The 17,636-nt window shown below is 38.1% G+C and overlaps 1 protein-coding gene across 1 annotated transcript in view; it reads left to right on the top strand.

Moving 5' to 3' along the window:
- LOC124556488 (galactosylgalactosylxylosylprotein 3-beta-glucuronosyltransferase P-like) overlaps positions 1–11,288 on the top strand; it is a 302,764-nt gene extending 291,476 nt beyond the window's left edge. The window contains exons 5-7 of the mRNA XM_047130445.1: positions 3,155–3,331; positions 3,586–3,699; positions 10,118–11,288. Of these exons, the coding sequence (XP_046986401.1) occupies positions 3,155–3,331; positions 3,586–3,699; positions 10,118–10,225 (399 nt within the window). The 3' untranslated portion in view covers positions 10,226–11,288. The remainder of the gene's footprint in view (positions 1–3,154; positions 3,332–3,585; positions 3,700–10,117) is intronic.
- The last annotated feature ends 6,348 nt before the right edge of the window (positions 11,289–17,636 follow it).

Genomic DNA, 17,636 nt, shown 5'->3' with positions numbered 1-17,636 from the left:
GTGTAGGAGATCGCTCCCCACACCATGAGGCCGGGTGTTGGCCCTGTGTGCCTCGGTCGTATGCAGTCCTGATTGTGGCGCTCACCTGCACGGCGCCAAACACGCATACGACCATCATTGGCACCAAGGCAGAAGCGACTCTCATCGCTGAAGACAACACGTCTCCATTCGTCCCTCCATTCACGCCTGTCGCGACACCACTGGAGGCGGGCTGCACGATATTGGGGCGTGAGCGGAAGACGGCCTAACGGTGTGCGGGACCGTAGCCCAGCTTCATGGAGACGGTTGTGAATGGTCCTCGCCGATACCCCAGGAGCAACAGTGTCCCTAATTTGCTGGGAAGTGGCAGTGCGGTCCCCTACGGCACTGTGTAGGATCCTACGGTCTTGGCGTGCATCCGTGCGTCGCTGCGGTCCGGTCCCAGGTCGACGGGCACGTGCACCTTCCGCCGACCACTGGCGACAACATCGATGTACTGTGGAGACCTCACGCCCCACGTGTTGAGCAATTCGGCGGTACGTCCACCCGGCCTCCCGCATGCCCACTATACGCCCTCGCTCAAAGTCCGTCAACTGCACATACGGTTCACGTCCACGCTGTCGCGGCATGCTACCAGTGTTAAAGACTGCGATGGAGCTCCGTATGCCACGGCAAACTGGCTGACACTGACAGCGGCGGTGCACAAATGCTGCGCAGCTAGCGCCATTCAACGGCCAACACCGCGGTTCCTGGTGTGTCCGCTGTGCCGTGCGTGTGATCACTGCTTGTACAGCCCTCTCGCAGTGTCCGGAGCAAGTATGGTGGGTCTGACACACCGGTGTCAATGTGTTCTTTTTTCCATTTCCAGGAGTGTAGATAGATGTGCCAGCCCCAGACCAAATGCGTCAGGTGTATTAACTATGAACGTCAGTAAGGCAGCCAGCCTGAATGTGATTTTTAGGTGGTTTTCCACATTCCGCTAGGTGAATACTGTGCTGGTACCCTCATCCCACTTCAGTCAAAGTTACATATTCCACAAACAATCAGAAAACTTTTGCTCAATTTCTCTTGACTAACACTACACACAGATAGTTGGGGTGCACATATTCCATCCCAAGGGGTAAAGGGGCAAGGGGTGGCAACAAGAAGGCCATTTGGCCACCCATTAAATTAACCATGCCAAATCCATTCATAAATATGTTGATCCTGCACCAATGCAAAACAAAAGCATGAGAAAAAGAAGAGTGTTTTGCAGTTAATAGAAAGATGTAGAAAGGTTTCCACTAAGCTCCGTCAGTGGAACTGAATATTTGCTTTAATATATGTGCTGTTCTACTGACAAGAAAAGTCATCAGTGTGGGGCATTTTAAAGGTTTGTCTGAGATAATAGGTGATGTCACACTTTTACTAACGTACAACACCTAAACTTGAACTCTGTCAGCAGTGAGTACCATGCAAACATTGGTACTTAAAAATGCTTAAAGATCAGATACCACATTTCCAAAACTGAACTTTCTGCTTAGCTGAGTAGTGTAACACAATGGGAAGTAAAACTCAAAGTGTAATTAAGTGGACAATGCTTTTATTTCTGTTCTTTGTCAGTTTCTGATAGGCTCAGAATTTGGCATAACAATGAATTTTAAAATGATTTTTTTTACAGGTAGTACATAGAATTACTGCTTTAAAGTATAATCACCAAGGTCATTGAGACATTTGCTGTAATAGTTTACCAGCTTTCCAGTCCCCTCTCAAAAAAGGCTGCTGCTAGTCAAGCCAAGCCATCACGATTTCCTGCGGCTCCTCATTTGAGATGAAATTACATTTGCTCAACTACTTCTTTATCTTCAGAATATGATGGAAGTAGCTTGAAACCAGTCCGAACTGTTAAGCACCTTCCACTTAAATAACTGGAGGTGATCTTGAATGCCTCCAGCAGCATGTTGTTGGACAGTACCTTATCATGCAGCAGCATAATGCCTCATGATAGCAAGTACCTACCAATGGTTGTAAAGAAAATTTATAGATTTCCCAACAATAAATGATATGCAGCCACACTGACCGTTTACCCAGTGGTAGACATACTATGCTCCTTCAAATGAGTAAGGATGATTAGGATTTACCATTACATCAGTGACACGCTCATTAGAGATGATCCTCAAATGAGAAGCTGTTGGGCACCATAACGAGATGGACCAATTAACAGACCATAGACCTATTTGCCAAAGCAACTGGAAAACTAGTGCCCCATTATAAGTAATGTCTCTGTCACTGTAGTGAATATGTTGAAAATGATTCAATACACATACATAGTATTTAATTTCTGGTTAATTAAAAATTGGAAAGAGGGCCCCATGTGCAATTAAACATCAGCAAATCCTATTACACCTACTTCAACAACAGCTACAGTTTCCAGAGATGACATTCACATTGTAAATATTGTGTGATAGTCCAAAAGGTGGTAATTACAATTTTAAATTTTGAACAATACCATGTTTCCTCAGTCTAGTACTCATTACAAGAAAATCAGCCCAAATTTTTTTATTTGAATTTTGTGAAGCATATGCATGCCTTAAATATTTTAACAACCTCATGAAGCCTGATAGTAGCAAATAAAAACCTCCTTCTAAGTATGAGGCATGTTTTTTAAGTAAGGCCCATTTGAACATAGGTACACAATGAAAGGTTATTTCAAAAAAGTAAATTTATTTTCATAAAGTAAATGCTTCACTTTATTTTTTGACATAGTTGCCAAGTTTGTTGAAACATGTATCATACCTCTCAACCAATTTTAAAATACCCTCTTCATAAAAACTTGCCGCCTGCTCTGATAACTAAGAGTTCACTGCCATTTGAGGTGTTGTTTGAGGTGGAGGAACAGATGGTAATCGCTCAGTGCAAGATCAGGACTATAGGCTGGGTGGTCTAAAACTTCCCAGCCAAAACTGTCCAATAAATTGCGGGTCTGACCTGCAGTGTGATTTATCTAAAGTCTCATTTTTATCATGTCTTTACCCCCTCTTCACCCACTATCTCTCTGTTTGCCGCCTTCTCATCCATTCCTTTTCTTGTATCTCACAGTTTCACTTCGTATGTGCTAGAGGTGTCTAATTTTAATCTAATGATTCTTTTTTAGGGCACAGTATTTTCTGTAATCAGTGCCTTGTACTTCTTACAGATGCGATCTACTAAGAGAGTAGCGATGTGGCCTGTAGGTTTGTGCACAAAATATGGTCTTAGCACACCTGTGGTTGCAGATGGCAGATTCAAGGGCTTCTATGATGGTTGGGTTGCTGGACGCAAATTTCCTGTAGATATGGCAGGGTTTGCAGTCAGTGTGGAATTCTTGCTGCAGGTAAGCCACTGCTAACATTTCAGTATTAAATAGAGAAGTACAGAAGTGTAATTAATTATTTGTAGTAACTATTTTTGTAAACAAGGCAGTTATTGAGTGTATTTGTCGAAGTTTGATTTTTCAAGTGTTATCACAACCTGAGAATAAGAGAAGAATGTATGAACTGTTACTTATCTGCTCAACAGGTGCATGTATCTATACTATAAGAAATCCTTATGTATTTATGTAAAAGTTTCATAACTTTATATTTACAGAGACCGAAAGCTTCCATGCCATACAAGCCTGGCTTTGAAGAAGATGGTTTTTTGAAAAGCCTGGCACCATTTGAGCCCCATGAAATAGAACTAAAAGCCAACAACTGCACCAAGGTAACATTAAACCCATTAAGTCCAAAATCATACAGTACATTGTCTGTATATGATCATATGGGCCATGTAAATAAGCCAATATGTAAGGGAATATTATTTTATGGAAAAATAGAATATCAATGACAAAATAAACTGGACCAGAATTTGGCATCTATCACTACATAAATTTTAAGGAGAGAGAAAATCTGTGTGCTATGTACATTCTATATTTGCTACTTTAAAATTTTAATAACAGAGGCCGGGATGTTTATTAAAATACCAAACTTTATTAAAAGAGAAAATTTGATATTTTTAAATTACTTCCTTATACAATTGTTTTTCAATTTAACAAAACTGTTGCCTGTGAGTGTATCCATGTGAAGATAGACAGTTTTGGTCAACAGAAAACTGTCATCACCATTATTATTATTATTATTATTATTATTATTATTATCAGCAGCAGCAGCATTTGTAGTAGGTGCCATTTGACATTCACTGCTAGATAAAAGCCTTCTCTAGACATTTCAGTGCATTGCGGTCTTCAGAGTTACACCTCCATGCTACATCTGTATTTTTCTTAATGTCATCTATACACTTTTTTTAGGTTGTCTTCTTCATCTTTTCTTATCTCCTGTCTACCTCTACTTCATTTTCAGTATCATGATGATTAAATTTTGTGCTTCAATCTAATCCCTGGTATATTCATTTGTCTGTTGATACCTCCCAGTAATTCCCAACAGACATCACTCCATTGATAACCAAACAACACTCATCTTTTGAATATTTTTCTCATTAAAAGTCCACATCATGTTGCCAACATCCATGTTTGTTACAGACACTGTCTGCAATCTCTGTGCTTCAGACATGTCAGTATCTTGATCTTGAAAATTTGGTTTGTTTACCAAAAGCACCCCATGCTATTTTACCTCTTTTAGAGTGTTTCTTTTGCTGTCCAACCAACCATTGTCTTCAATTGCCCTAAATACAAAAACTCGTGGACTTTTTATACACTGCTGGAAAAAAATTGGTACACTGTTTTAGAGGCTTCCAGTTGACTCAAGATTTATAGTCACAACAGAAAATATGGTGTACATGAAATGATTAGATTTCAAGATCAATACCACAGGCAGTTCTGATGTACCAAGTATCAACCCATGTTGAAACACCCATATTTGTTCATGGTGTAGCTTCCATGGGTGGCATTGGAGGCACTGACTCTGGCATCCAGCCAATTATACAGATGGCAAATACTATCGTGGGATATGTTATGCCACACTTGCTCCACCTGTTTACATAGTTCTGTAAGAGTTGTTAGTCGATGAGTCACATGAGTCCCTGTCCCATCATACCCCAAAAATGGTTCAAATGGCTCTGAGCACTATGGGACTCAACTGCTGAGGTCATTAGTCCCTAGAACTTAGAACTAGTGAAACCTAACTAACCTAAGGACATCACAAACATCCATGCCCGAGGCAGGATTCGAACCTGCGACCGTAGCGGTCTTGCGGTTCCAGACTGCAGCGCCTTTAACCGCACGGCCACTTCGGCTGGCCATCATCATACCTCACATGTGGTCAATAGGAGACAAGTCCGGAGATCATGCTGGCCAGGGAAGTTGCTGCATGTTTTACACAGCACATTGAATTTCACAGGCAGCATAAGGATGAGTATTATTCTGTTGGAACAACACATCACCTTCCTGTTGCCAGAATGGAAAAAGGACTGGTCTAATAATATTCTGCACATGCTGAGCACTTGTTAGCATCCCCTCCAGAAACACCAAAGGTGAATGAGAGTTGTACCTTACTGCACCAAAGACCATAAGGCCTGAGATGCAGCCAATGTGTCTGGATGAATGCACTCTGAGACAGTGCTCATCAGGTCTATGTCATAAGTGCAAATGACCATCACTTGCATGCAGGCAGAATCTGCTCTTATTGCTGAGGACCACAGTGCACCATTCCATCTTCCAAGTGATCCACTGATGGCACCAGTCAAGTCACACACGTTGATGGTGTGACATGAATGGAAGGTGGGCTATAGGTGTGCCTGCCTGTAGTTCCACTGCTAATAACCAGTTGGCAACAGTTCGTGTTGACACACCTGGGCTCATAAGCCCTCTTATCTGTGCTATGGTAACTGTACAATCTGCCACTGCTGCCCTTACAATACAATGATCTTGGTGGGCATCTGTACTGTGTGGACATCCAGAACTTCATTTATGGGTGTGAGAGTGTTTACATGACCACTGATACAAGCATCATTGCACAACTTACGCAGTACATACAATCTGTATGGTATCCTTTCACTTGGAAGGCCACAATGTGACCCATTTCAGACTCACTTAGTTGACTGCAAGAATCATGAGTGTGTCTTCTTTGCTTCATACATTTGCACCACACTAAACCTTCTGGCTGTGAGCATTTCCTATCAAAGGGAAAACACAAATGGCACTCTGGTAGCTATGCCACTATACTATTTATTGGCAGACAATGTTGAAACCATTATCAGTACAGCTACTATCCCCCAGGTGGCATATGCCATCATCAGATCAAAATCAACATTGTCTTTCCAGTGTACTTTTTCCCCTTGACCTTGCTAATTTGTACTGATTTCTTTTTGATGTATTGATTATACATTATTTTAGCTTTATTGTGATGGGGCCTAAGATCTACTTTTAACTTTGTCTATTAATTTCCTCCATTAATTGTGGAAGTTTATTTGTACTGTAGAGAAATCATATGATGTCCTCACCAAAGTGAAGGTGATTCATATACAGTATGCTCCTGTAACATGTATTCCTCCTACTTTTTTCGGTTTATGGATATGAAAATATTATGCATAGTTTCAGATAGTACTTTTGGTCTTATGGAACATCCTTTCTGATGCCTTTCAATTCTGAATATTCCACTATAACGGAGTCTTATGGAATCTGTAGCATTGATATACATAGGTTTCATGAGGGCTAATAGTACAGATTTGTTTAAAACAAATCAGAAGCTTCCTCATTCTATAAATTGCAGCAAAAGTGGTTACTCACATTCTACTCTATAATTTTGTTCATGACTTGCAAATATTCCATTGTGCTACATCTGCTTCTAAAGCCTCATTTTACTTCAAATTCAGTCAAATCCAATTTCTTTCTATGGAGCTGGAGATAATTTTAGTGAATATCTGTACATTATGGCAATTAGAGCAGCAGATCCAAAATTTTATCTCTGCACTGTCTACATACTTGTGAAAGTAGAACAATTACAATGTTCAAAAATAGTTTTCTTTGATTTAGTTCCATAGCTTTGAGTAATCATAGAAATGCCATTAAGTAACACATGAAGCTGCTGTATAATTTTTTTTTAATTGTAGAAGCAGTTACGGTTGGAGGCCATTTCCCAGTACAAATTTTTATCATCAGCTTGTGTTGCGTATAAGCAACTGTCTTTGCATGACAAAATGTTGTTTATAAATATGATATTTTGACATTAGTTTTAATATATAATATTTATAAATAACATTTTGTAATGAAATATATGTAGAAATCCACAGTTACAAAACTTTGTGTTGGAAACTGGTTTCTGATCAAAACCAGTCCCACACTTAAAATAAATTATACAGCAGCTTCAGATGTTACATAATATCATTCTGTGAATTACAGTATCATTCAAATCTTGGGGAACTTATCTTACTCCACAGATCTTCTGTAAAAATGCTTGCTTATTTCTTTTCTATTACTTTTTTCTCACACTTGAATTATTTCTGCTGAAACGCCATTATTTCCAGATGCCTTTCCTTTCCTCATCTCTTGGAGGCTTTATACACTTCATTTGACATTACTACTACGTTATCATTATTCATTCTCTGTGTTTTTTATTCAGATAGAGAACTATAAAAATATTTACAGAAATATTTTTAATGTATGTACAACTTTCTCTCCGTTTTTAGTAAGTGTGCCTTATGTCAACTTAATTGCTTAAATGTAACATCTATTCAGCATAAGTTTTGCTTTACCTCATATTCATACTGTTTTCAATTATTTCTGTTACAAAATATTAATTATGTCCTCTCACATCCTTCTGAAAACCTCTGAATAGTTTAGTTCAGTTTTCAGCAGATTCTATCATACTTCTATTGCGTTTAATTGATACTCTCATTCTCATTAATGTTTACATTGTATCATTTGAAATTTTCTTTGCTTTCTTTTTCCTTTCTTTTTCCCTGCAAGGTATTTTGACTGTTTGTGTAAGTTTGATCATTAGTTAATTTTCCTTCCATTTGTGACTGTATAGTTTCTTATAAGGTAGTATAACACCCTACTTCTAAAAAAGTCTCACTATCTACAATTACAATTCATTGCCCAACAAGTTTGTATCTCTCCAGTTTTATATCTATTTTATTCTACATGTAATGAGTCTATGAATAATGTGGAGAATAGTAATTATTTCATTACAGACATGGTAGCATTTGATTATCACCATCAAGGGAAAACATATAGTTAGCTTTCAATATCTGTAAATAACACATCCAGTTTAATTCTGTGAGAAGTATTTACATCCAGAGCATCTGTCCATTTTTGTTAAAAACAGTACTGTTCCTTTTATAGAGGCAAAAAAATTATATAAATTTCTTATTAATTTTCACATCATATTTCTCTCTTTTTATTTTTTTTTCAATTTCTGCCTTTTTGACAACTACTTCATGCCATGTTACTCTGTTATACTTCAGTGTCCTCTTTCCTCTCACCTTCTGAGAATTATTTAGTGTGACTACTGCCCTCCATTTCCATCATACGTATGTGTATGTTGTATTACTGATAACAATGAGGAATTTAAAACTGTGACATACATTAGTACATACAGTGATAGATGGAAGGTGGCACTGTGAATGAGCTTATTATCCTTGTAATCGAATTAGAGATCCTTGCTTGAATTCATTTCTGTCATATATAAGCATGGTACTGCTTATGTTTAATTATTAGTGTTGCATTATTAACTACAGTAAACATTTAATAGATATGATGTTAGTATCATTTGTAATCATTTCATTGTTAGTACATAATGAATGTTAAGAAACCCAGGATAAATTGGAAAGTACTCTGAAGCACCAAAGAAACTGGTATATGCATGCACATTCAAATACAGAGATATGTAAACAGGCAGAATACGGCGCTGCAGTCGGCAATGCCTATATAGGAAAACAAGTGTTTGGCGCAGTTGTTAGATTGGTTGCTGCTGCTACAATGACAGTTTATCAAGGATTAAGTGAGTTTAAATGTGGTGTTATAGTCAGTGCACAAGCAATGGGACACAGCATCTCCAAGGTAGCAATGAAGTGGTGTTTTTTCCATACGAGCATTTCACAAGTGTGCCGTGAATATCAGGAATCTGATAAAACATCAAATCTCCAACATTGCTGTGGCCGGAAAAGATCCTACAACAACGGGACTAATGACAACTGAAGAGAATTGTTCCACATGCCAGAAGTGCAAATCTTCTGTAGATTTCAATGCTGGGCCATCAAAAAGTGTCGGCGTGTGGACCATTCAACAAAACATAATTTATATGGGGTTTCAGAGTCGAAGGCCCACTCATATACCCTTGATGACTGGACAACTCAAAGCTTTACACCTCACCTGGGCCCGTCCACACCAGCATTGGACTGTTGATGACTGGAAACATGTTGCCTGTTCTGACGAGTCTTGTTTCAAAAAGTATCGAGCAGATGGATGTGTACGAGTATGGAGACAACGTCATTAATCCATGGACCCTGCATGTCAGTAAGGGACTGTTCAAGCTGGTGGAGGCTCTGTAATGGTGTGGAACATGTGCAGTCGGAGTTATAAGAGATGCCTGATACATCAAGATACAACTCTGACAGGTGACACATACATAAGCATCCTGTCTGATCACCTGCATCCATTCATGTCCATTGGGCAATCTGACTGACTTAGGCAATTCCAGCAGGATAATGCAACACCCCACATGTTCAGCATTCTGCTGGGCATCAAACTCCCCAGACATGAACATTACTGAGCATATCTGGGATGCCTTGCATCTTGCTGTTCAGAAGAGACCTCCATCCCCTCATAATCTTACGGATTTATGGATAGCCCTGCAGGATTCATGGTGTCATTTCCCTCCAGCACTACTTCAGGCATTAGTCGAGTCCATGCCACGTTGTGTTGCAGCACTACTGCATGCTCGGGGGGGCCCTATGCGATATTCGGCAGGTGTACCAATTTCTTTGGCTTTTCAGTGTATTTTGCTGTACTTTGTAGGAATATTAAAATATACACTTCAGGCATAGAAAAAGTATGCAATATCATTTTACCTTAATTACTAACAATTTCAGTCAGTTGATGATTACAGAATATTGACAAACAAATTATTAAAAAAAATACTGACCCAGACAATTTTTATGCGATAATTTCTTGTGATTGTTTTAGGTACTGGTGTGGCACACTCAGACTAAGAAGAATGAAGCATCAGCAGCTCTAGACATGAAAAAATACAATAATACAAATTTGGTACTTCTCAAGAAAATAATTGTGTAGGGCAGTTCAATCACAGATGATATAAATGTAACTGAAGTGCCATCATAACATTCAGAACCTGTGATATGAAAGTATTTTCTGCTGATTTCATTAATTGAAAGTCACATTTCATACTTCCATTTAAATACTGAAAAATTTTCACACTAAAACTAGTAATGAATATTTTCTTATCAGTAAATTCTTCCTTTGATCTTCAGCTATTGAGATGATAACTTTATCATACCCTAAAAAGTTTACATCTTAATGGTAAACCTATAACTTTCTTCTAAATCAAAAGAAATACTCGTTTTTGAAATCTCCTTCTACGTATTCCTTCATTTGTAAAAGTATTACCCATATCATTGCTGTAACAAGGTGCTTTCCATTTTATAAATTAGGAACCAATAATTAGCTTAAGAAATTTGCAGCTGTGATCTATAAAAATATGGACTAATACATACCTGCTTGAACACCAAGAAGCTATCATATGGCTGTAACGATTGCTCCATCATTGTTAAAAGTAGAAAAAGTAAGAAAGGAATAGAATATTCATTTGTGTGTGCCTCCATGTGTAAGTATATATATCTGCGCTTGTGTGTGTGTGTGTGTGTGTGTGTGTGTGTAGAGAGAGAGAGAGAGAGAGAGAGAGAGAGAGAGAGAGAGAGAGAGAGAGAGAGAGAGAGAGAAAAAACAAGTGACCGTAATGTATGTACAATGTGCTAGGTCAAAGACATAAAGTGCTCATAAACGCATTTTGACTGTAGTTATGCAATACCTGAATCACAGAGACCAGGCCATTGTAGAATGCAATAATATATTTATTTGCCTAAAGTAGATATTCTAAAATACCTGTGTCATTCAGACTATCAATACAACTCACTTTGAACAATAAACAAACATGTAATATCCTAGTTGTAAGTACCTATGTTATCACTATAGGATTGTCACACTGGCAGGGATTTTACATGCCTTGAATACAATGTGGTTGTAAATTGATAAATTATGTTTTCATGTAATAATGTACTGAGCCCTGTAATTATTTTGTGATGATGTCCATTAAGAATACAAGCAGTCTTTTGACTCACTGGTTATTCTATTACTTTACCAAATACCCTTGGAGTTTATGTTTCCTCAACTTCATAAATGCTGTATTATTTATACAATGCATGTCAGGTACACATTTATCACATAGCTGCAGAAGCTGATTTTGAGCTTACGTTAGTTGACCACAGTATCATTGTACCTGGGAGTGAGGGCACTTTGGTCAGCTTATTGTAAGTCAGTGTGTGATTGGGATTGTGGAAGGAAGAAAGAATAATACAACTACAGTTATGCGATGGAAACTGCACCAGGTGTGGTGATCAGAGTTATGATGTGGATTGTCCATCAGGCAGGAGGTAGACACAAAGTTCTTCAACTGCAATATCTGTTTCACAGGACTGCATTCCAGTTTCATCCTCCATGTCAGTTTCCATGTGACTGTCATCATCACGTTCATCTTCACTCTCCAGACCAACATTGATTATTATATTCTGTATTGCTTTTCTCACTAACCACCTCTCTGCACCAATATGTTCACAAGCTTTTAACCAATCATGTTGGGTACTCTTAAAGACTCTTCGCTTACTTATTTTGAGGGAATTATATTAATTGAAGACAGGTTTTATTTGCAATTTTTCATTTCAGTGTATTTCAGATTAGCTGTATAAGGTTTAAATCACAGTCATGTAGTGAAAGCCTCAAAACAACATATCCCTTATGTTTTACAATGGCATCTGTTTTAAAAACAGGCTTTGACTTATTGTAATGCACAGTGAGTAGAAGCTCACTTCTTGTTAAGCATAGTTCAAAACTGATTTTGTTCTGAATGAGCGATTCCATTATGCCTTTTTTGAGTTGCAGTAGTGGAGGTTTTATTTGTCTGAAAAGTATGATATGGTGTGTTATAATGAACAACAGTACTATCAGCTGGGATGTGAGGAATCAGTTTCTCTTTTAACCACGTGTGATAATTATCCCCATTCTTATCTTCATGATAATCCTGGGATTCCAATTTCGAATCATAAATCAACTCTGCTACCTCTATGAAACCCATTGCTCCTACAGGATGAACAGCAATAGTTCTTTGACCTGAAGTGCTATTAGTCATTACACCTAGATATTCTTCAGACTGCCAGTACTTTTTCATGGTATAATGCATATGCAGCCATTTTTCGTCCATTAATACCACTGTTTTATTTGGCCCAGTTTCATAAGTTCAGATTGCTCTCAAGTAATGCACTTACTCAGCAACAATGTTGCAATGTTTTGTTAGTCTGATTCCCTTATTTCTACAGTTTCTCCACTTTCGCAGCATATTTCTCTGTTTTCAACTCTCAGGGGTATTCTGGATTATGGATAACACCACACTTCACGACTGATAATATTTCATGAGTACTCACTCAACCACTATGTAGTACTGTATATACACGACTCACCTGAAAGTACTGAGAGTGTTTTCCTTAGTCACCATAGAACCTCTTTACTGTAATGTCACCACATGTTTCTGATAACAGCCATGGGAAGTCAAGTGTAATAATATCATGGTTGGGTAGTACAACAAAGAGAACTATTTTGGAAAGCATTTAAAGCATTTCTCATTAGAAAGCACTGACACACTGAAAAGAAACTGACAATGATAGTTCAACATGTTAATTCAATGAAAAAAAAAAAAAAAGTTTTCAATTACCCACTGAAATTATGCACATAGAAAAGTAAAACAATGGATCCAACTGTAGTTTACTACAAATTATTGTAACTTAAGTTTCTTATGATGACACTAAAAAGCACTTGAACAGTAATAATCATACACAATGGTAATAACTGTTTTAACTTCAATCAAGAGAAAGGAAAGGTGCCATGCCAAAGTGGTCTTTGTTGCATATAAAATATGTTATTTATAAGTATAAAAATGATTAAGAACCTCATATATTGCAAATGCAAATCACCTAATGGAAATTGTGTGTCCATGAACCAAAAAAATCCAAACACCCCACAGAATGTGATGCAAACAATAAACTACATACTACCACATATCTTGTAAGAAATAGTGACTTTAGCTTCAAATATAGAGTGACACAAGAGGTCTGCAGAAGAAATATGCCATTAATTAGTGTGAGTACCTGCTTGAAAAATACTTCAACCCATTATCTTCAGAGTCAGCATTAGAATTTTCACAATGTCCATAGAAAGGAAAAGGGGTAAGGGTAGTGGGAAGGAATTATCAAATAAGCATTAAGAGATACTCCCTGTCACGCTTAACAGTGTGAAGGCTTATGAATCTTGCTGAACTATGGCAAAGCTGCATTCCGTATCATATATGCTATAGCAATACCAACACACATTTTTTTGTCTCCACAGTTATTAAAGCAGACATTACATAAATAAATTCAAAGTCTCATAATTATAAGCATGAGTTCTCTCAAAAGAGATTTGCAATAAATAGCACCAGTACTTCATACACAATTCGTTGGGATTTATATGTAGAGATTTGTTTTAAGTATATGTATGTGTACTTCATTTACAATCAGTTTTCGTGTTAGGTCACTTATTATGAGACAATTTACAATCACAGAGATTATATGAAGAATATTAATAGGTGCCAAATGCACGTGGACTCCCTTGATAAAACATCATTAATATGACTATTGATTTAACGTACCAGTACACAATGATTGACAGTGGCTATGTTATGATCATTAGCAGCCACAACTGCCAAAAATGGCCACAGAAGTCAAGCAGTTTAGAGTGATTAAATTGATATTGGAATCAGTATGAAACCTAAGAGACATCTACCCACCAGGAAATTACATCCAATATCTGCCAAGACATTAGGTGCCAGCAGAGCCACTGAAGTGCATCTCTTAGGGCCATGGCAGAGGAGGCCACAACTTTTCAGATTTTATGAAGTCTTGCATGCTCATTGAAAGACTAAAAATGCCCATTTTGGTTAGCTGGTTCACTGTATTCTACCTTATCTGGATACTGATTGAATAGTGGCAAATTACAGGATACTAGTTGATAGAACGATGTGCTATAGACTGGTTTTGTGTATGTGTGGGTGTTATTATAGTTACAGTGTACAAAGGGTAAGTTTTACTTCTCCTCACAGACTGGTTAGTTGCCGCTGTCTCTTTGAAAATCTGTACTGAGGTCATCTGCTGACATGTATGAATTTTATGTACAGCTTTTCTTAAAACATGGCCACCGGTGGCTGGCTTCCAATGAGATCGAGTTATTTACTTAATATGGCAATAAACTTGACTGTCTCTCAGAAATGTAAGTCATATACATGAACTGGTAAAAATATAGGATACAGAACTTTTATGCTCATCGTCCAGTGGTGAACATTACAGAATGCAGACGGAATGATGTTTAAGTCTGATGGAAGAAAGAAGACAAGTAATTTCACTTTCTGAACAGCCAGTAATAGCTAAACCTTCCAAAACCACTCCTGTGGAAGAGCTCGTGGCAGTCCAGCTCGAAACATTTTCTGTTTGAGAGTTTGCTCTTGATGCAACGGACGCCAGATGCAGCCTATGTGATTGTGACGCATCGCAAGGTGCACGTGTGATGTACAGAGCTTGTTGCTGGACTCGTTTTGGCAAGGATAAAATTATATGTAACTGAAATTTATTCTCACGAAATATCTTCCATAAACTGAGTTGGCACTGTGCAGTAGCAACAGTGGTATAACGATTCCTTATGCAGCATAATAATAATAATAATAAAATTTTATTGTCATTCAGCTCGTTACAGCCATAGACGAAGTCAAGACCTTACATTTCTCAATGTACTTAAGTCTCCGTAAAATGAGTAAAAGTAGAAACCACTTGTTACAAAGCAGCACTTTCATCTTCAAATAATTCAACAGTGTAAAAAGGTTTCTTTACTCAAAGCTTATACAATCTGGCTTCAAAAATGTTTACAGGCAATTCTTGAATATCTTTGCTTAGTCTGTTAAACATCCTTAGTCCAAGGACTACGTAGGAGTTTTGTGATTTACATAGTTTATGATGTGGCATGTCTACAGATGTTCTATTTCTAGTATTATAGCTATGAATACCACTTCTCAATATAAATTTCGGAACATTGTTTTTAATGTACAACATAAAACTATAAATGAATGGGTGTACTTCTGTCAGATATTGCAATTTAATGAGCGAAGTTTACAGTGTTCTGATTTACCGGAAACAGTAATTATTCTAATACTTTCTTCTGTAAAAGTAAAATGTTGGAATAGTGAAATATGTAATTTACGATCAGAGTTACAATTTAATTTAAAAAAAAGATAAAGTAGGTTGGTGCATAAGCAGGCCTAACTAGCGTTTTTCTTTGACGTGTTAGCACCTGTGGCGGCTGGTGGTGTCTGAAGTTTAGTGTTGCACTGAATGTTTCATTTTTATATGACTCACTTGGAAGGGAGAAAATTGTTTATCTCGGATCCTGGCTTCCCGACATTCGTTAAGGTGGATATGGTGTATGATAGACACAAAATTCAGTTTCTTAAATCCAGTTTACGATCCTGCGAAAATTTTGAGGTATATCGATAACAGTAAACTAGCTATGTCAAAGGACATGCTACAGTTTATTAACTGTCTAGAAAAAATCTTACAATACCGGGTATTACGTAATGAGCTACATTCCTAGTAGAGCTAAAACACTTGTCATTTAAAGGAGTGTAAATTAGAGACAAATTACACATTAAAGTACACTTAGTCTTAACTCACTTGTATTGAAAAATTGCTCTCCTGTTTTTTTATTGGTGCAACCTTGTCACTCACCCTCTGATTCCAGTCTGCGATTCCATTCACGAGAATGCTTTTAGTGAAAAGCATAGCCAAGGCCGACAATCCTTCTGGCTCAAATATTTGCTTTAGAATGATTTTATTCTTTTGAACGTTGAAAAGCATCTTTCTGCTTCTACCGACGTCATGGAAATTGTGAATATTAGCTTCAACAATTTAGAACAATCCGTAAACGTCTTCCGTAGGTTTTTGCTTATTGTAAACTCTGTTAGACTAACAGCACCGAGCGGGGTGGCGCAGTGGTTAGAAACTGGACTCGCATTCGGGAGGACGACGGTTCAATCCCGCGTCCGGCCATCCTGATTTAGGTTTTCCGTGATTTCCCTAAATCACTCCAGGCAAATGCCGGGATGGTTCCTCTGAAAGGGCACGGCCGACTTCCTTCCCAATCCTTCCCTAATCCGATGAGACCGATGACCACGCTGTCTGGTCTCCTTCCCCAAACCAACCAACCAACCAACCAACTAACAGCAATCGCGTTACTATTGGGTAGTTGATCTATACCGTTACCTAATACTGTTGATGTTAAGGAATTCGCAGTCAGCGAATCAATTTCGAAATACTTCGTACAGATGAGGATCGTCAGCAGTGTCTGTTCTTTCAGTCATGCATCTAAACATATCTATTATATCTAACTTCTTTGTTATGTTCCGCAGTTTTCGGTCTATACGTGCTATCCAATTGTTCAGCTACGTTGACAGTTCCAAAAAGAGTCAGTCTTAAGCAGTTTTGTATGCGAACAGCTGAAGATTCATGCTTCTTCACTTTTGATACCTGCGCTTTTTAGCAGACGACAGGCAGTTGGGGCCCCCACATGTTACACTGTGTACTGTGTCGAGACTATGCTGTGAGCGATTTATGTGCAATAATGTCTGTCAACTCCAAAGGAAGCACACTTAAATATAAAGATGACTACAGACAATGAAAAGCCGTATGAAATACCGCTTCTAAAGATTATCTCAATAAACATTTGAGATGTGGTGCCCTGAGCGTCCAGTATTAGATAAAAAGTCTCGGATCATATTACTGTAAAGAATAAGATACCGTTAAGTTTCGAAGTAGGGAAACAGAGTCAACTTAGCAAGAAATTTATGAAAAGTGTATGTGAAAGCCGTGGACGAATATTCATGCTATGGCGATGTAGCAGCACAACAACTGAGGAGCCTGACATCTGAACAAGACATGGTGAGTTCTACATCTACATCTACATTGATACTCCGCAAGCCACCCAACGGTGTGTGGCGGAGGGCACTTTACGTGCCACTGTGTAGCTCCTCAACAAACTACTAAAAATAGAAATGAAGGACAATGACGATGCAAATATTACAAAACCGAAAAACAACTTCCGTTGTAGTGGATTCTAGCGTCTATGAAATTCCCAAATTTGTCGAGTACGAGTATGCTGATTTTACATCTTATATACCTGCATTATAAGTGCGAAAGTTTGTGTGTGTGTTAGTATGAATGTCACTTCTTCACGCTGAGATGGCTGGACGCGATCCGGATAACATTTGGAATAGAGACAGCTTACACCCTGAATTAACTCTTCTAAGAGTCGCCAGACGAATTTTCTCTGGCGTTTTAGC

Source organism: Schistocerca americana, chromosome X, assembly GCF_021461395.2.
Source record: "Schistocerca americana isolate TAMUIC-IGC-003095 chromosome X, iqSchAmer2.1, whole genome shotgun sequence".
NCBI classification, from domain to species: Eukaryota; Metazoa; Arthropoda; class Insecta; order Orthoptera; family Acrididae; genus Schistocerca; species Schistocerca americana.
This window is presented reverse-complemented; position numbering and strand designations above follow the sequence as displayed.